Below are 20,408 nucleotides of genomic sequence, written 5' to 3'. Positions count from 1 at the left end.
GGAGTCAAAAGGTCTAATGCCAAGCCTTGAAGAAAGCTATGGAGCAAATTCTGACGGAACACAGAACGTCAACAGTGGTCTGAAGATGAAAGTCAGCACAGCTGAGCAAGAGCAACTGAGCTGAACTCATAAGTCTTGGAAAACCAGAGAGGAAGAGGTGGAAACCCAAAAACCTAGAGCCTACATTATGGACACTTCATTGTCTAGACATCAGCAAGGCCTCAAATTGAATCCTTTGGCTCTTAGGCAGTGTGCAGATTACAAATGTTGGGCATTACCAATTCCCATGGCCCACAAGCAAAGATCAGCTGGGGCACTGACTTCAGCCAATGTTGCAGCTCTGGCTTAGTTTCAAAGGGAGCCCAATTAGGTGATGTCAAGGTTCCTTCCCCACTCTGAACTCTAGGATATAGATGTGGGGACCTATATGAAAAACCCCCTACGCTTATTTTTACCAGCTTAGGTTGAAACTTGCCCAAGGTACAAACTATTTTATCTTTTGCCCTTGGACTTTATTGCTGCCACCACCAAGCGTCTAATAAATATATAACAGGGAAAGAGCCCGCTTGGAAACGTCTTTCCCCCCCAAAATCTCCCCAAGCCCTACACCCCCTTTCCTGGGGAAGGACTGATAAAAATCCCCACCAATTTGCATAGGTGAACACAGACCCAAACCCTTGGAGCTTAAGAACAATGAAAAAGCAATCAGGTTCTTAAAAGAAGAATTTTAATTGAAGTAAAAGAATCACCTCTGTAAAATCAGGATGGTAAATACCTTACAGGGTAATCAGATTCAAAACATAGAGAATCCCTCTAGGCAAAACCTTAAATTACAAAAAGATACAAAAACAGGAATATACATTCCATTCAGCACAACTTATTTTATCAGCCATTTAAACAAAACAGAATCTAACGCATATCTAGCTAGATTACTTACTAAGTTCTAAGATGCCATTCCTGTTCTGTTCCCGGCAAAAACCTCACACAGACAGAGAGAAACTTTGTTTCACCCCGTCCAGCTTTGAAAGTATCTTGTCTCCTCATTGATCATTTTGGTCAGGTGCCAGCGAGGTTATCCTAGCTTCTTAACCCTTTACAGGTGAAAGGGTTTTTCCTCTGGCCAGGAGGGATTTTAAAGGTGTTTACCCTTCTCTTTATATTTATGACAGGTGAGCATTACAATAATCTAGCCTGACTGTGACAAAGACGAGACACGTATATGAAATTCGGTGTATCTTTTAATCAGGGTTATACTTTTGAGGCAGGCCAGAGCGAAACTTTACATTATCAATTAGCCTAAAAACCCTACACCTCCAACTGCCAGCAGCAGGTGCTTATTTTATGTTGGCATCTTTGCAGTAAAACACACACAAAATAAATCCTGTTGATGTTTTACTCCTAGGGGAATTCTGCACCACAGCGCATGCGCAAAATTTATGTCAGCCACATATTTCTTTGCTTCCCCGCAGAAAAGTGACTTTCTGATGGGGAAGCAGAGGGGCCACAAAAGTGGTCATCCATCTCTAACAGGTCAAACCAACTCCCCCTAAACAATCTCCTACACTAAGGTTCAAAGAACAAATCCAAATTTTGTGGCCTAGACCTATATTCAAGAGGCAAGCAAAGTCCCTGCCCCAGGTAGTTTACAATATAATCTTGCAGACTTTACTTATAGGACCAATCTCATTGAATGCAATAGGACTATACTGGCAAGTAAGAATAACAGAATCAGGCCCTAATTTAGACAGGTTCAATATAAGTGATTCAGAAACGCAGGTGCAGAATGCATCAGAGAGCAAGTGAGCACTGGGCAGTTAGGCAAAAGGAAAGCATTATGGAAGGTTTTGAAGGTCTCTTGGCACAAGGATAGTAACAGGCTTTTTCCAAGCACGGGGAGCTGGCCTACAGAAAGGCATGACATCAAAAGCAAAAGGAGACTGGTATTATAATGAATCTGATAAAGAACGTAGTTGAGAAAATGTCAGTGGCTTGTGGATTAGCACTGTGGATATTTATGGGCTCTAGGTTTGAGCATTTTTTTGGGATTAGCACCTGTACAACTCAAGATGGGAGAGGCAGCTTCAGGTTGTGATATACAGAACTATCCACACCCTAACGCAAAACTCACCAGCTTTTCCTTTTTCTACTAAGAGCGCGACAGCATTTTCTTCCCTTATTTACTGGCCAGTTCTTCAGGGACACCGTATAACAAGCGCAATGCTTATTGACAAGGATTATTTATCTACATTTCCTGCTAACTTGACTCTCAGGACACTGCTAAAGACTGCCACCCTGTGGTAAAATCCCATAACAGCAGGTTTCCTGGCAGATAAAAAGAGTCCTAATAAGCATATTGGACTTCCTTAGGCCTGAGATGGGAGGATACTGTGCTGGCCCTCATCCTACCTGGACATCCAATAAGGCTCCACATGGGCACAAGGGTTTGCCTGACCAGACTGACTGCAAGATCAGGGTGCTAGGTAAGACATTGCTTTAAAAAAGATCTCTTCTGCACAGCTCCTAACAATATTTCATTTTCTTCAAGCTGGTTATAAACTGCTTATTTATAGCCTTAATTTGGTTATAAAATAAGAGCTTTCAAAATTTTAAACCAAGAGGTAAAGAAAAAGTCCCCCCACTGCAGGAAATACTGGAAGTTCCCTAGCCTCCATTATGCAGGAGGCAAGATTAGCTGATCATTGTGTGGTCTCTCCTGACCTTTAAAATCTATGACATTTAGACATTTAAAAGTTTAAAACAGCAGATGTGCTCATTTACGTTTCTCCCTTCCATTCCCTTTTCCCCAAGTGGGGGAAAAAAACAGAGGATCAGAATTAACATTCAGAACCGGATGGTTTTACAGGCCCCAGGAATATCAGCTAACACACAGTAACAAGCAGCTAGAGCAGCAAGAGGAACATAACAAGCATCTAAATATTCTTTGTCCAGGAGGAAAAACTCAGAGCTGAACAGGACAAAGCTCTGATCTTTTTCCCTAAGGTTCCCACCGTCCCCCTCGAAAAGAGTTATTTTGTGCTCACAAACGGTACCGAAGACCTCAATATACTACAGACGTGGTACAGCAGAGGCAATGGCAGAGGAGCTTTCCCATATTGCTCTCTTCGTCCTTGGTCAAACGTCCATAAAAAGTCAGCACGAGTCTGGATCAGGCCTTTATTGTGCTTCAACCCTGCCAGAAAGGGGCCATGTTTTAGGGCAAGTTGTTACCATCTGCAGTTCAATCCCTGTCCTCTCTCAGAGACTCCTAAAATGGCTGCCAGATGGTACACTAGTCCAATCTGAACTACATCGAGCTCTTACCACAATCCACCAGCTCTTATCACAGTCCACTGAAGAGGTATCAAATGGTGGTGACCTTCACTCACTACTGACCCATGCTAGAAATTAAACAGTGATCTAGTGATGAAAGGCTCAGCCTCCTCTTACCAATCCGTCTAAAACGGTTCCGCACCAATATGCAACTGGTTGGCAGCTTTGGAGACATACTTTGTATTCAGAATCCCAACCACACAACTGCCAACGGCACTAGCAAGAGTTGGCCAACGGAAATTCAGCCCCTTTATCTCATATTGCAGTTACATAAGATAAAATCATTGTAAGTAAACCAGCCTTCTCAGCTGGGAAGTGAAGCTCTGATTTAATCGTGCTTAGAGGTTATGTTTATATTTCACTTACCTCCCCCAGGAGCCAATAGTTAAAGCTGGCACTCCTCACACAGCTGCCTTGCCCTCCATGTGCCTCTCTACCCTATAGTTTTATCCACAAACTTGCTTATCTCCATGATCAGCAATGAGGTACATTGTAGAGACCAAGATTCACAACAGATAAGCAATTTACGAAAGGTTATACAATGTGATGTGACCTCAGCTGGCTATCTAAAATTCTGCATCCAAAAGGAGCCAGAATAAATCTATGGCTTGTGACGTAGTAACTGGAGAAACAGAACAAGCATCTGGAGAAACACAGTTCCTTCTTCCTGAAGACTTGAAAGTTCTAGGGCAGCAGCGGCTCTCAGATTAGAAGTGCGTGCTCTATTGATGGTGCATGGAGTGCAATCAGGATGTGTTTTCAGTATCTGAATAAGAATCCATTGGATCTACACTGATTAAAATTATGAAGGTGGCTCTCCCAGTACTTTTGAGTTGTGCTGTACGCGCGATCTTCGAGTACAAGAACCACCCTTCAAGGCCTCTGCATCTCAGACTGTGCAATGAAGACACATGATGAGACGCATAGCCTGCATTGCAGAGCTGCTGAGCACCCACAACTCCAAATGGAGAGTTGGAGCTTCTTGTGTTTAGTCCCCAATGAAAATCAGGTGCCCAATTTTAAACGTTGGCACCTACAGCCTAATCGGAATTTAGGCACATAAACATAGGTGCTGGAACTAGGGGTGCAGAGGATGCTGCTGCACCCCCTGGTTTGAAGTGGTTTTCATTATAAATAGAGTTTACAGTTCAGTTCAATGGTTCTCAGCACCGCCACTATACCATTTTTTCCAGGAACCATGAACGTAAATGCCCCTTTCATGATACATTCTTAAGTACCAATTTAAGTACCAATCCACAGGTAGAGCCTGAAGGTTCCAGTTAAAAGCTCCCACGTGTGCAACAGAGGACAAAGAATTTGTTGGCTGCAGGGTGAAAAATTCTCCTGAGTTGAAACTGGTTGAATATTCTGAAATTAACTACTCTCAGCCTGGAGAAAAAAAAAACAAAACCATAAAAGGAACAAGAGTGAGGCAAGCCTGGTTTTGCTCCATTCAGGTCAGTGGTGTTACACCAGACATGACTATGGCCCATTGTATCTAAAGACTAAAATCCATGCCAGAAATGGAGTGAGAGGAATAAGACAAGTCACAGAGAAAAGCAAAGCCATGGTTTTACACAGTTGCCAGAAGCATTACTAAGTGGATGTAGGAGTGCAGATCCTCAGATGATCTAAATGTAAGTCAACTGCTGCAAACTTATACCTTCAAGTGAGTGGCACTGCTATGGGTACCCACATGGCCCCACAGTATGCCAACATCTTTATGACTGACTTAGAGCAATGTTTCCTCAGTTTGCGTCCCCTAGCGCCCTTCCTCTACTTGCACTACATTGATGACATCTTCATCATATGGACCCCCGAGAAGGAGGCCCTTGAAGAATTCCACCTGGATTTCAACAATTTCCACCCCACCATCAACCTCAGCCTGGACCAGTCCACACAAGAGATCCACTTCCTGTACGCTACAGTGCAAATAAGTGATGGTCACATCACCACCACCCGGAAACCTACTGACTGCTATACTTACCTACATGCCTCCAGCTTCCATCCAGGACACATCACACGATCTATTGTCTACAGCCAAGCCCTAAGATACAACCAAATTTGCTCCAATCCCTCAGACAGAGACAAACACCTATAAGATCTTTATCAAGCATTCTTACAACTACAGTACCCACCTGGGGAAGTGAGGAAACAGACTGACAGAGTGAGACGACTACCCAGAAGTCACCTACTTCAGGACAGGCCACACAAGGAAAACAACAAAACACCACTGGCCATCACGTACAGCCCCCAGCTAAAACCTCTCCAGAACATTATCAACGATCTACAACCTATTCTGAAAAACGATCCCTCACACTCACAGACCTTGGGAGACAGACCAGTCCTCACTTACAGACAGCCCCCCAACCTGAAGCAAATACTCACCAGCAACTACACACCACACCGCAGAAACACTAACCCAGGAACCAATCCCTGTAGCAAACCTCATTGCCTACTCTGTCCCCATATCTTCTCTAGCGACACCATCAGAGGACCCAACCACATCAGCCATGCCATCAGAGGCTCATTCACCTGCATGTCTACTAATGTTATATATGCCATCATGTGCCAGCAATGCCCCTCTGCCATGTACATTGGCCAAACCAGACAGTCCCTACGTAAAAGAATAAATGGACACAAATCGGACATCAGGAATGGTAACACACAAAAGCCAGTGGGAGAACACTTCAATCTTCCTGGACATTCTATAACAGATTTGAAAGTAGCTATACTTGAACAAAAAAACTTCAGAAACAGACTTCAAAGAGAAACAGCAGAATTAAAATTCATTTACAAATTTAACACCATTAATTTCAGCTTGAATAGGGACTGGGACTGGCTGGCTCATTACAGAAGCAGCTTTGCCTCTTCTGGAATTGACACCTCCTCATCTATTGTTGGGAGTGGACTACATCCACCCTGATCGAATTGGCCCGGTCAACCCTGGTTCTCCACTTGTGAGGTAACTCCCTTCTCTTCATGTGTCAGTATATTTATGTCTGCATCTGTAACTTTCACTCCATGCATCTGAAGAAGTGGGGTTTTTACCCATGAAAGCTGATGCTCAAATAAATCTGTTAGTCTTTAAGGTGCCACCGGACTCCTTGTTGTTTTTGTGAATACAGACCAACACGGCTACCCCCGATGCTGTAACAATTAACACCAGTTGAGGCTCTGTCTCAGGATGCTCACGCCTAGGGAAGCTCTGTTCACTATCAGAGTTAATTAGTGGAGCTGTGCACTCCAGAGCACGCTTTGTAGCTTTTCTTGGTAGGTGACATACTTTCCCCTGCCATCCTAAGAACCCGTGCTACGAGCAACTGGTAATTCCCTGAACAACCTGCTGCACATCAATGTCATCCCGTAAAACATACTCAGTTTGCAATGTTTACAATGCTGACCCCCCAGAGGGTTGAGAATTGCAAGTTTGCAACAGTTTCCTTTCCCTGCCCATGGGCTACAGGAACTTAGCCATCAGCTTCACAGAGAGTGAAGTGACACTGTGACCCCGGGATTTAAAATGGAGTCCTGGGAAGCAGCAGATGGTCAAGATGGGTTGCTGCCATCAGCATTTCCCCACGAGCCTGCAAAATTATTGACATGCTGCTGTTGATGGAGGAGGCATTTTTTCAGATTGAGATCCCAGGCACATAGTTTCAATGGTATGACCATATAACAGACTGCCAGGCAACATTCTATGCCAATTAAGGAGCACAACTCTTAAAAAACATAGTGGAAGTAAGTTATCTGGATTGTGTGTCACATAACAGCAAGAAATGCCTATCAAAACCTCCTCCATACCTTAGATGCTGCACATAATCAACAGAAAGCATGAAGAATACTTTCCTTAATTACTTGCTCCTGAAAATCATTCCCCTGGAGGATTCAAAGGAAGTGGCAAAAGATAAGTTTTATTTTCTTTGTTGATGTGTTCAAAGAAAAGTTAATACCCATTTTTAATATACTATGTAGCTCTTATACAGCACTCTTTAGCCACAGAGCTCAAAGCACTTTATAAAATGAGATTAATATCATTATCCCGATTGTACAGATGGGGAAATTCAGGATTAGGGAGATGACTTACCCAAGGTCACACAGCAAAGCACTGTCAGAGCCAGAAATTGAACCCAGGTCTCTTAACTCCCAGTCCAGTATTCTGTCTGTTAGGCTTCAATGAAAAGCCATGTAAAGCCACAAGATGTGTTAAATCGCAGCACAGAACATCCTGCCCTTTGGATGATGCGTTTCCCAGCAACTAGTTCAGGGGGATCTAGCTAAGTCACATAAAGAAGTTTAACCTAGCAAGCTTTCAAAATTGGCTTGCATAGTATTAATGTGTTTCTTCTTTTGGGGAAATACTGATGGCCCTGTTTCTGCAAAAAGATCCACCAAGACGACCCTTATGCCCATTGGCTTGAATGGGACTCCGTGCAGGTGTAAGGGGTGACCCTGCCAGGCATTTCTGCTTGAGTTGTTGGCTCATGTGCTACCTGATGGTGATATTTTAATTAAGAGGAACTCTTACTTACGATGACGTTCATGTCAATAGGAGAGATGGGCTCAAATGCAAGATTCCTGTTGGGACTTTGAAGACTCTACAGTCTGGGTATGTTTGGAGCTAAGAGATTTGGACTTAAGCCCATTAAGATGGGAGTCTTTTGAGAAATCTGCAGTTGGACTTCAAAGCCCACTGAAGTCTGGGGGGTATTCCAATCAGAAGTTTTACATTAGGCCCCTCTCTATAGACCAGGGCTCAACATGAACAAATTAGTTTTGCCAACATACCCCCAAAAGCCAGCAATACATCTCTGCAGTACAAGACTCATGGTTTAAGATAGATTTCTGTTTACTAATAGTTTAAAATGATCATAAAGCCTAATTTCCAGTCACTTAAAGTGTGGACAGTCAACCTAACAAGCCATGCACTCACCATTTCAAGCCAAGTTTTCCCTCAAATAAAATGGCAGTCAAGAAAGATACTCCTGATTCCAATTAAAAGCATAGCAGTATAAAGGCTCCTGTTTACAAGAAGAGTAATTCCACAATAGCTATTTCTGATTAAATCCATGTGTGGATGCTCTTATTCTGGAATAAGAGCATCCACACAAAGAAATAATCAGGAATAGTTAATTCACTTTAAATTCACATCACACATTATTCCAGATTAATATGCATGTGTTGACAAGCTCCAGATTTAAATTCAAATTAGATTTGAGATGTGTCCTACCATTTCAGAAGCACATGGGCTAATGCTTGTATGTAAAAGGGATTAATTTTCTATAGAATTTCAACACCAATCTACAGAATCCTGCAACAAGATTCAGTACTATAGGTTTTTTGACATAATTTCTAAAGAAAGCTATTTCATTTTTATAGAACTCTGTTGGTTTCATCTTTATTAAACCTTTTGGGACTTTACCCACAAGGGCAGTAATAACACAATAAGCTAAAAATCATACAATGTCCTTGTCTCTTCTCATGTTTTAAATAGTGGTAGAAATTTCTGTCCTATAGATATGCAATGCAGTTGTAGCTGCATCGGAGTACCTTTCCCAGACCTGAAGAAGAGCTCTGTGTGGCTCAAAAGCTTGTCTCTCTCACAATCAGACATTGGTCCAATCAAAGACATTACTTCACCCATCCTGTCTCACTAATGTCCTGTAAGTGTAATTTACGGGGAATTTTTAAAAATAGGAAACTAAAGAAAATGCTATAAATCAAGCTCACAGTGGCAGAAGGCTAAACAGTAGAGCTAGACTGAACCCAGATCCAAACACTTCCGAATATCAGGATGTTGGAAATCCATCCAGCTGCTGATCTGAAACTTGCTGCCAATAAAAACATTCACTGACTTGTCCTTTTGCTGCCCTCTGCAGGCCGGCACTATGTGCTGCCGGCCACAGCAGGAATTTAAGTGAAGAATGGCCCACAAAGGAAACAAAAAAGTTCTGTCTGAGGACATTTTAACCCTCACAGCATGGCAGTGTTGTTGCAGCATCGATATGAGAACGCAAAGTGGCCTTTTTAATGTGGACTGTGAGCCACTTTTGAGTAGTCATGCTCTCCCCAGCTTGGGGTTCTCAAACTTGGGGTCAGGACCCCTCAGGGGGTCACGAGGTTATTACATGGGGGGTCACGAGCTGTCAGACTCCACCCCAAACCCTGCTTTGCCTCCAGCATGTATAATGGTGTTAAATATATAAAAAAGTGTTTTTAATGTGGGGGGGGAGGTGTCACACTCAGAGGCTTGCTGTGTGAAAGGGGTCACCAGTACAGAAGTCTGAGAACCTCTGCTCTAGCTTGATATTTAGACTTGGTTTCTCTATCTTCCAGATTTAACACATTGTGTATGCCTGATCCTGTAAACCACTGAGCACCCACAACTCTTATTCTAGCTCAGAGGTGGCTGTGGCCACTAACCATTGCTGAACGCTAATTCCCCAGCAAAACAGAGCTTTACACCTGATTTAGAAAAGGGCCAGTCTCCACACCCTAGGGAGTGCAACTAGCGCTTTTCTGCTCTGCAGAGGAGCAGCAGGATGTGGGGAGCCCCACAGGCTGCACCATGGCACCACAGATGTTATGGACTAACTGTGGGAGAAATAACTAACCCCTCCATGAAGGGGACAAGATGGGAATGGCTTTAGCTTGCTACAGGCCCATCACTAGGTTTCTGTTCCCCACTTATGCAGGCTGTGGGGTAGGTGCTAGGATTTATCCTGGAATTGCTCACCTTGTGCCAGTTTAGAAGGTAGAACAATTCCCCTGTAGGTTCTTAGCAATACTATTGATCCCAGTAGAAAGAAATTAATTATCACACCACCTATTCCCCTCACCACCCAACTGAATTAATTTTTCTGCAGCTGTTTGTTACTTTGTTTCAGTCTAGAACAATGAATGGTGAAGCAACCTAAGGGCAAAACAACATAAAAGTCATCCTTAGGGTGTTGATATAGGCATTGCACTTTCAGGGTCAATGCAGAGTTCCTACAACATATTAGCTTTAAAACTACAGCCTAATTAATGGTTTTTTGTTTTGTTTTTAAACAACGGTCCTGTAAATTTACCAGTTCTGTATACTTATTCCTCACTTGTAGTCATTTGCATTAACTCCAAGGCAAAGACCAGGCGGCCAGAGATCTAGTTCTAGTCCCTGCTCTGCCACTGACTTGCCTAGGGTCACATCACTTAACCATTCTGCACCTTTGTTTCCTCATTTGTAGCACAACAACTTCCTGCTCCACAGCAGCGTGGCAAAGCTAACTCATGATCTGCAGAGCACATGGAGACCCTCCCTTGGAATACCCTGCAATTGGTCAGCAGGTAATCAATCACGTGTGCTGGACTCCACTCCCTTTTAAAGGGGCCAGTCGCCTTGGCACATTCAAAGCTACTTTCACTAAGGCCCCAACTATGCAGTTCGTATTCACGTGAGTAGTTCCACTAACTATGATGGGATTGTTCGCATAAGTGCACAGCAACATGAGTAAATCATGAACGAGGGCTCTTGTTGATATTTGATTCTGCAGTGCCCCATGTTTGTAATGATAGACAAAAAATAATCTGTGTAAACAATGAAGCACTCTGTATTTCTCATAACTGATACTGTCAAACGGTACATTCCCCGCAGCCCATCAGAAGACCTGAACTTCAAACACAACTTGGTCATGCTACTTATGATGTATAATCTGTAAGAAGGACAGAAACATTTAATCCCAGCTCAACTCAATGATTAATGCCAAATAAAAAAAGAGAAAAAAAATAAAATTACACAGATGAGATCCATATTAGAACTGGCTTATTCCGAGCTTATTATCGAGCCAAAGTTTAAAAATCATTCTTCCCAGACAGCTTTTTTTTTTTCTTTAAAAAACATGAAAATAAAACATGCTACAAAACTGCAAAGATCCCTATGGTTAGCATCCAGTCTGAGATCCTCTCTCCAGTTGATCATGATCAGTGGATTTGCAGCTCAATAACATTCTCAAAGAAAGTTTTCAGAAAAGCCCTGTTTGGAACCCAATAGGCTAGGTGAAGGAACCCCACATTGCATTGCATCCCGGCAATGGAGCAAAGTCCAATTTGTCAAGTGTGACCCTGAACAGGGGCAAACCTCAGTCATCTGCATCATCAAACTGGCCAACCTCAGGCATTCTATTTGGCGAACTCAGAGCGAGTGGAGCTGCGTGGTGACACATGGGGTTATACAATGATTCTTCTTGCCATGCACATGATGCCAATAGATAATTTTCCTGAAGACTACCACAGTCGATATCTTCCGCGTCTAAAGAGGATTTTAAAAAATAGGAGAGTGTTATTAAACTGCGTTAGAACACTCCACATTGGCTATCACTACAGAGGGTTTGTCATAGCAAGTTATTTGCATCAGTGCAGGAATGTCAGTTTGGCTGACCAACATTACTGCATGAAACCTACAAAACCTCTGTACATCTGGTGATACAGATAGAGAAGCTTCAGTAAATTACCTGCCCAAGATCTCACAGAAAGCCTGTGACAGAGCGCGGAACAGAACCCAGAACTCCTGGCTCAGAGTCCTGAGCCTTAAGCACAAGATCATCCTTCCCTTTTCTGGTCTATGCAGCCACATAGGGCTCTCACCCCCACTACATCACAACTCCTCCTATGCTCTCGCTGGTACCTAACAGCCTCTTTTCCCTTTCTGCCTCCTCCATCAACCTGCCAGCAACATGTGAGGAACACTTTGTTGGATCAAGGTCAAAAGTGGGGGAAGTTGGAAATGGGGTAGGGAGCTAGTGCTGACCCAGTTCATTCTCTAGCCTACAATTAGCTTGATTAAAATAAAATATCTTAACAGACGTGCCACAAAGACACAGCAGGATCCACTGTAAACATGCAAGGGGGTTTGCAAATAAATAGGATAATGCCATCTGGCTGCTGCCACCAGAGACATCAGGGAACCATGGGCGATAAAAAGCCATAAGCAGTGCAGCATTCCCACCAACAACTTTTCAGTGGTGTTGAGAAACAAAGCACCAAAACAGGCTGATCCAGAAAATAAATTAAAAAATGGCTGCAGGGCAGACCAAATGGATGGTGATTTGTGGAGATTAAAAAAATCTAGACAGAAGAGCTCAATGTCATTCAAGTCACAGTCAGGGCTTCCCCTCCAATTCTAGATTTGTGTGCGCTTGCAGGGCATGAGTCGTGGATCAGATAAGCTGGCTGTAAGTGAATAGGGATCAGTCCTTGTGCCAACTGCTAATCAAGCTCTCGGTAGGACCAAAGATTTTAAAAAAGCGTGTGCGGGTGCATGTGCACACACCCAATATTTAGTCTCATCTGCTCTGAGGCTAACCCAGAGGGAAACATACCGACACAGTTATCCACACCTTAGTTAACCCAGCACTACAAAGGGTCTATAGGAATTCTAAGGAGGCTAGCCTAGACTTTTCTGCCATTAACCTATGGAACTCAACTGAATGCTGCAGTCATATATAAAAGGAAAGATAAATGCTATTAAACAAAACAGCCAGAAGAATCAATACCTCCCAGGCAAAGAGGGAATTGTTTGATTTGTACAAATTCCGAGAGAAAAAGAGAATGACAAAGAGACAGAATGAGCCGGTCCTACTGCTAATCTACAAATTCTTGATGGGTTATTCGTTAAACACCCTATCAGTTTGCTAACTGAAGTGTCCACACTGGTAAGGCACTAATTGCTCTCGTCTCCCACTAACTGCAGTGGATGTTCAGGGTTCTCAGAAATTCAACGGAGAAGCCCCTAACTGTGGAGCTTTCAGGGATGCATCCTAGAAACACAAACACAAGCAAGTTTACTCACTTGGCTACTCTTAGAGAAGTCAGTGGGACTGCTTGTCAGAGTAAAGTTGCTCATGTGTGTTTGCAGGATTGGCTTGTAAAGGAACACGTTCAGGTCAGCGACTTTGTCTCTTTATACAACCCTCCAACACCGCTCTGCTCTACAGGAACATGACTGACAAAGCCCATGGTGAATCTCTCAGGAGGGAAGGAGAAGGGTCCTTCAGTCAGAGGGCTCTCAGCTACTGTATTCTCCACCACTGAAAGTCAGGAGGAGCCCATCTCTCCTGTTCCAGAGCAATATACAAGATTTATAAAGGTCAAACCCCAAAGTAACTCCACACATAAATGTGCAGATTTTTCTCTTGCAGTAGCATCCAATAAGAACCCCACTGGCCAAGGAAAGAACCAAGGCTGTCACATTTGAACACAGCAATGTTTCTTTTAAACTACTGTATTTAAAACCTAGGTACAACTGTGCATCACAAACACACAAGGTAGACAGAAAGCAGTCAAAGGGTGTCACTACCAAATGCTCAAAACAGGAGAATGTGGAACTATTTAAATGGGCTCTCAGGAAAAACACTCTCTCCATCCACTTAAAGTCCTAGGCTTGATGAAAGCATAAGAAAATCTGCACCTACCATATGGATTACATTCAGCATCCTCCAATTCTTTATCCCAGTCCTCTTCCTCGTACTGAGAATCAATTTTCAGCTCAGGGAAAGATGCATCCAACTCCCAGTCCTCAAGGTCACTCTGGAAGTCATCTAAGTCACCAAGCCATTTAATGGGAGGCCCTGAGGAATCTGAATGAGCAGTGTCACTTTCATAGCACGGGCAACCAGAAAATCTACTCTGGTGAGACTCGCCATCAGAAACATTCCTTGCCAAACAGCCTGTAATACGACAGAAATTGCCAACAGAGATACTTAGGACATAAACTGGGGTGGTGAAAATGCTTTAATACCATGCAGTAGTTCAACACAAAGACACTTTGTGAACACAGACCTGTTTTGAACAAAGCCCAGGAAGACAACAACACTTCTGCAAGCTACAGCTACAGACAGAAATCTACCCCCAACCCATTATGCTGTGCTGAGGCTGCAGAAGGAATAAAATTCTGTAACACAAGAAGAGGCATCAATTCTATCTAATTATAATAAGTCCAATTTCGTGTGTGTGTGTATTTAATACCACACTAATATTACGCTGGGCGTCAGATATTTCCTATGTTTGGAATACATTATAGATGGCCTGAATCCCATCACTAGCTTCAAACTCCCCCAAACTGAATTTCACAGCTGGAGGTTTCTCTCTCTAATGGTCTGAACCCAAAGTCTGGGTCTGAACTTTGCACCTTAGGCTGATGTTTAGAACTTACAGTCCTGTTTCATCATCACCACTGCCTCTTCACATCCTTCAAGGGGAGGTTTTTTGAATAACTCCAGCTGGAGCCTCCACAACAACAGGAATTTGTTTTGCAATATTGATCAAGTGTTCCTCTATCTAGGGATGCACGGAAAATGGGCAAAAATAATTTAGCAGAGTTCACTCAAGAAGAAGTTTCCCACCCATAAGTACTACACAGCTTTGTTGGCCTCTCCTAGCAGACAGCATTAGTAACTATTCTTTTTCACCTTGTTCTGATTTAATGCCTTTTTCCCTGCATACCTTTTCTAGGCCTCCAATTCACAACTGTCCCTCCCTTCACAAGTTCTTCTTCCTCATGACATGTGCAGTCACCTGCAGGCACCGTTATCTAAAAAAGCAGAAATACGGTTTTAAAGGTTTCAGTAGCTTTGCTCCTTAGACTCCTATACAGTGAGACTCCTGTTCCAAAGTGAATCAGGGGACCCAAGCGATCTACCTATGCCCAAGTTAAGATTTCATTTTAAATAAGCCCACAGACAGCTCCAGCATCGAGAAAACAGCAGCCTGTGGCCAGTTTCATCACTGCTGTTCAGAATCCTGTGGGAAGCAGTGAAATCAACACAAATCAATTTTAGAACTGCAACTGGCTGGAAAAGCTATGAGCAAAGAGGGAAGAGGGAGAGTTAATGGAATGGAAACCTAACCCCTCCGCAGGAGCCCAGATGCTGGGGGAGAGAAAGAGTATCTGATCCCATTCTAGCAGCCAGAAGACTTGGGGAAAGGTAAAGGACAGAAAGAGAGAAACTAAGTTTCTCCAGGAGCAGAGCTGCCCTTTTCCACAGACCCCAAAGCTGGGAAGCGTAAGACAGAAAGGAAACTGGGCTGCTCACTCTGGTTTCACTGGTACAATGGAGACAAGTAAAGTTCTGCTGGAGAACTGTCTCCCACACTGGTACCAACACCAAAGTGGAGACAAGTGGCATATGGCATAGCAACAGCACCTCTTCACCAGTCCAGTAGTCCAGGGAAGGGTAGTGAAAGAGATCAAGCCAGCTTGTGAGTTTCCAGATATGCATGAAACTCTGAGCAACTGACTACATACCTTGGGCTTAAGGCCAGTTGTGAGCAACAGGACTTAATCAAAGAGGAAGGATGTGGGGATGGTCCAAAGTTAGTGATAGATGAAGGGAGAAGATAAACGGTAGGGGCTACAATCTGTGTATTTATATAGCTTCCATCCTGCAAGTCACCCTGTGCAGGCTGACCCCTACACCTTTGTGGTGCTCCACTGAAGTCAATGGCCTATGAATGGTAACTTACAGGTTCCTTAGTATGCAAGTTCTCAACTAGTAATATCTCCCCCATCCTACATCAGGGAGTAGCTACCGCAGATCTAAAAGCAAGCCTTCATATTGTGGCAATGACCCTTGGTTCAAATTTTATATCTGGGAAAGATTAGAAGGCACTATATTTCTTCCCTCTGCTAGAAAATAACAACCTTGTTTCCAAAAAGAAAAGGAGGACTTGTGGCACCGTAGCATGCTCAAATAAATTGGTTAGTCTCTAAGGTGCCACGAGTCCTCCTTTTCTTTTTGCGAATACAGACTAACACGGCTGCTACTCTGAAACCTATCTTGTTTCCAGTAACGGACATGGAAAACAGCCCCTATTTCCACTCTCTCCACGGGAAAATTTAGTATCAGTTACACACACAAATATATGTATAGCCAAGCATCAACCCTGTGAACCTAACAAGTTAAAATTACCAAAAAAAGTCCAACAACATTCTGCACATTGCCAGAGACCTGAACAGCTCCCAGGAGTTTTGCATCAGCCCAAACATCATTTAGCCCTTTTCACAATTTTCATTAAGAACTTTATATTTCTGCCAGACATAAACCCAAGTAAGAAAATCAGCCTGAAGGGTCTAAAACATTAGGTTTCAACTAGAATCCACCCCACCTTCACTCAGGAATAGCCAGCTAGGCCAGTGGGGGAGAGAGAGAGAGAGAGATGTACTTTACACTCCCTTTACCATGGGATCGGGGAAATAAATGGGAATTAAGAGAAGGAAAGGAAAGGACACCACGATATTTAAAGAAAACACCCACCAAACCCCTGCAGTTCTGTCCATAACCCCAACTCGAAACCCACACACTGAAATACAGAACTCCCATCTCACACACACAAACCAGACTCTCCCATAAATCTCCTTCTAGTCATCCCCAGGTATCCACTGCCTTCCTACACACCCCCTCTGCACACCCCTAACAGCCCCCACCACAGCCCCTCCCCTCCCCTCCCCCCCCTGCACACACCCCTCACAGCCCCTCCCCTCCCCCTGCACACACACCTATTTCCTCCCCAGCCCTCCCCCTGCACACATCTCCATTGCCCCCTCCAGACCCTCACCTCCCCTGCACACACACCCCCTGCTCCTCTCCCCCTGCACACCCTCCACTGTCCCCCCTCCCCAGACCCGACCCTCCCCCACTGCTCCTCCCCCTGCACACCCCCACTGTCCCCCCTCCCCAGACCCTCCCCCGCACACACCCCCACTGCTCCTCTCCCCCTGCACACACCCTGTCCCCCCCACACCCCCCACTGTCCCCCCTCCCCAGACCCTCCCCTCCCCCCCACACACACCCCACTGTCCCCCCTCCCCAGACCCTCCCCTCCCCTACACACACCCTCACTGTGCCTCTCCCCCTGCACACCCCCCACTGTCCCCCCTCCCCAGACCCTCCCCTCCCCCACACACACACCCCACTGTCCCCCCTCCCCAGACCCTCCCCTCCCCTACACACACCCTCACTGTGCCTCTCCCCCTGCACACCCCCCACTGTCCCTCCTCCCCAGACCCTCCTCCTGTGCACACACCCTCACTGCGCCTCTCCCCCTGCACACCCCCCACTGTCCCCTCTCCCCAGACCCTCCCCTCCCCCGCACGCACCCCCACTGTGCCTCTCCCCTTCACACCCCCCACTGTCCTCCCTCCCCAGACCCTCCCCCGCACACCCCCACTGCTCCTCTCCCCCTGCACACCCCCCACTGTCCTCCCTCCCCAGACCCTCCCCCGCACACCCCCACTGCTCCTCTCCCCCTGCACACCCCCCACCGTCCCCCCTCCCCAGACCTTCCCCTCCCCCGCACACCCCCACTGCTCCTCTCCCCTGCACTCCCCACTGTCCCCCCTCCCCAGACCCGACCCTCCCCCTGTGCACATCCCCACTGCGCCTCTCCCCCTGCACACCCCCCACTGTCCCCCCTCCAGACCCTCCCATCCCCCGCACACACCCCCACTGCTCCTCTCCCCCTGCACACCCCCCACTGTCCCCCCTCCCCAGACCCGACCCTCCCCCGCACACACCCCCACTGCTCCTCTCCCCCTGCACACCCCCCACTGCCCCCCCTCCCCACACTCGCCAGGCTCCCCGCTGCTTCTCACCTCTGGGCCTAGGAGCGGCTCCAGGGGATCGTCTTCCCGCTGCCGCCCCCCCGGCCCCTCCATCCCCGCCTGAGGCTGCCCCGCCCCTCCACGGAGGCCCCGGGCCGGGGACCTGCTGCGCCGCGCGCCCCCCACCCCCGCACGGGGCTCGCCACGCGGCCGGCCACACGGCAACACCGGGCAGCCAACCAGCGGCGGCGGGAGTGGAGGGAAGCACGTGCGGGGGGGGGGGGGGGTACGCTGAGCGGTGGGCCCCAGCTGCTGGGGGGGGGGGGCACTACAGCACCACCCCTCCCCCACCCCCAGCCCTCCAACCATGGGGAAGCCCCTCCCCGCCCCATTGCCTCGGGTTATTCACAGCCCCAGGTAAACTCACCTGCAAGCCTTTATTGTTCCTTTCCACCACAGCAGCTAACCCTGCTTCAGAAAGACTCTTCCTCCCCCCCCCCCCCCGCCCCATCATCAAAAAATAAGTTGGTTTTTCATTCCTACCTTCTGCAAGGCAGGCGGGGCCCCTGTCCGCTCTCTGCCTGGTGCAGCCCTAAGCAGCAGGTCAGCGTCGAGCAAATAATGGATTGTCTCTAGACTAATGTTCCGCCCGGGAATAGAGTTTCAATGGCAAAAGAGGGCAGCCCTGGAGTCTAATGTGGCAGTCTGGTCTCAGGACCACTCTGATGCCACCAACACAAGACCTAAAAAGCTGAATCTTCGCGAATAGAAAATGTTAGCATGTTTATACTGACTACAACAGCAACCATGGGATTAGGAGACAGGGCTGTAATGGTTTTCCCATAAGGAAATGAATGAGATTTTATTTTTAATCAACCGGAGCGCGCCGAGATTTATCTAGGGAGCTTTCCTTTCCAGCACTGTAGGGCCCACTTCACTACATCGTAGTCATGGCTTCCTGAGCTGTGGCTGCTAGCTGCATGGCCAGTTGATATAGCAGGCGAAAAGCCTGCATGGGACAGATGCTCTTACCATGGGTTGGTGTGAGGTGGGAAGGAGAGTTTTCCCAAGAGCTCACTCGGCCTGTAGCACTCAGTTAATGTAGTACAATGGTAGGGCTTGGGTAACGACTGCCTCTGTTCTTTAGCCAGGTAATAATACTGACACCTAGCTCTTTACTTTGCAGCTCTAAGCACTTTGTGGAGTTTAGAGCCTTTATCCCCATTTTACAGAGACACAAAGAGGGGAAGTGACTTGCCCAAGGTCATCCAGCAGCCCAGTAGCAGAGCTGGAAATCAACCCCCCAGGTCTTCTGTGGTCTATTAGCCCACACTGCCTTCCCCTGCAAGAGAAACATCTGTGGGCTAGCATGTGTATGCTGAGGGGTTCTGTCAGTGCTCTGTAATTACTGGGGCATAGGAGAGCTTCTCATGCTGATTGCCATTGTGCTGGGGCCCTTCTTCAGGGCACTAGCTGTTCAGGGGAGGGTGGTGTGACCCTGCTCTTTTCCCTTCTTCCCTTATAAAGGGGCAGTACCTCACTGCTCTCCAGGGGCACTGGAACAATTTTTATAGTGGGGGCGCTAAGAGCCACTGAACCCAACTGTAAACCCTGTATATAATAGAAGCCACTTCAAGCCGGGGGGGTGCAGCAGCACCCCTCGTTCCAGCACCTATGCTGCTCTCTAGAGCTGACAGCCCAGTTTCAAATTCTACCCCAGTAGCCTTTTAGCCAGTACTGTATGTAACTGCGAGTAACTCATAAGAGATACCTCTTTAATCTGTACTGTACCTTTAATTAGTGGCCAAGAGTAAACTTCTCCATTTGAGCCACTCCTCTGAAGGAAAGGGAGAGATCTGCTCCTTTTTCTTACCTATTGGATCCTGTGAGCACCTGGTTTATTTGCCTGGGGAAGCCACACTTGTTCATAAAGCAGCACAGCACCTGAACATAAAAAACCCTCTAACTGAAGACATTTAATTTGCAGTTGCACCTGTTTCTGCTTTCACAGGAAAAATCCAAGGTGAGAGAGTGAAGTCCAGCTCAGAAAGATTCCTCCTACTCCCTGTCCATGAAGTGGAAATTGAGCCAGAGTGGTAAGTTCCTGGTGAGATGAAGCTGTATCTACTTTCTGCTGCCTATAAACCTTCCCTAAAATGGTTACTGACCATACACTAACAGTAGATCTGCACTGCACTCTGGTCAAGACTAAACATTGGCCAAGGGATGCTACTGGAAGTCTTTAGGGCAAATTCAGCTAGGACAACACAGAGGTGTAAATTGGTTAGAAGTGTGTGCAACTGGTAAAGCAGTGTAACTTGCACCACCTTGGCATGCACAATGTATACAAAATGCGTGGAACATGGTAAGGAGTGCAAACTAGGAACGGAAAGACAGGCAAAGAGGAGTGTTATTTTACATCTTAATTGGTTGCTTTTCCTATTCTATCCCTGCGGTGTGCAAAATAAGTAATTTATACACCAAGGGAGAAAACTTAGATGGG

At 46.0% G+C, this 20,408-nt stretch overlaps 1 protein-coding gene across 3 annotated transcripts in view; it reads right to left on the bottom strand.

Moving 5' to 3' along the window:
• The window catches only part of COPRS (coordinator of PRMT5 and differentiation stimulator), a 209,018-nt gene extending 190,944 nt beyond the window's left edge, over positions 1 to 18,074 (bottom strand). Inside the window, exons 1-4 of one of the 3 annotated variants that reach the window (XM_048818124.2) lie at positions 17,957 to 18,065; positions 14,809 to 14,896; positions 13,779 to 14,033; positions 10,895 to 11,617 (exon numbers count right to left, since the gene is read on the bottom strand). In XM_048818124.2, the coding sequence (XP_048674081.1) occupies positions 11,448 to 11,617; positions 13,779 to 14,033; positions 14,809 to 14,896; positions 17,957 to 18,019 (576 nt within the window). In that variant the 5' untranslated portion in view covers positions 18,020 to 18,065 and the 3' untranslated portion in view covers positions 10,895 to 11,447. Of the gene's footprint in view, positions 1 to 10,894; positions 11,618 to 13,778; positions 14,034 to 14,808; positions 14,897 to 17,956 lie in introns of those variants that run through there. The other 2 variants (XM_048818123.2, XM_075119241.1) reach the window with 2 other exon arrangements.
• Between the last annotated feature and the right edge of the window lie 2,334 nt (positions 18,075 to 20,408).

Source organism: Caretta caretta, chromosome 14 (genome assembly GCF_965140235.1).
Source record: "Caretta caretta isolate rCarCar2 chromosome 14, rCarCar1.hap1, whole genome shotgun sequence".
Taxonomy (NCBI): Eukaryota; Metazoa; Chordata; order Testudines; family Cheloniidae; genus Caretta; species Caretta caretta.
The sequence above is the reverse complement of the archived record's forward strand: the minus strand, read 5'-3'. Positions and strand labels throughout refer to the sequence as shown.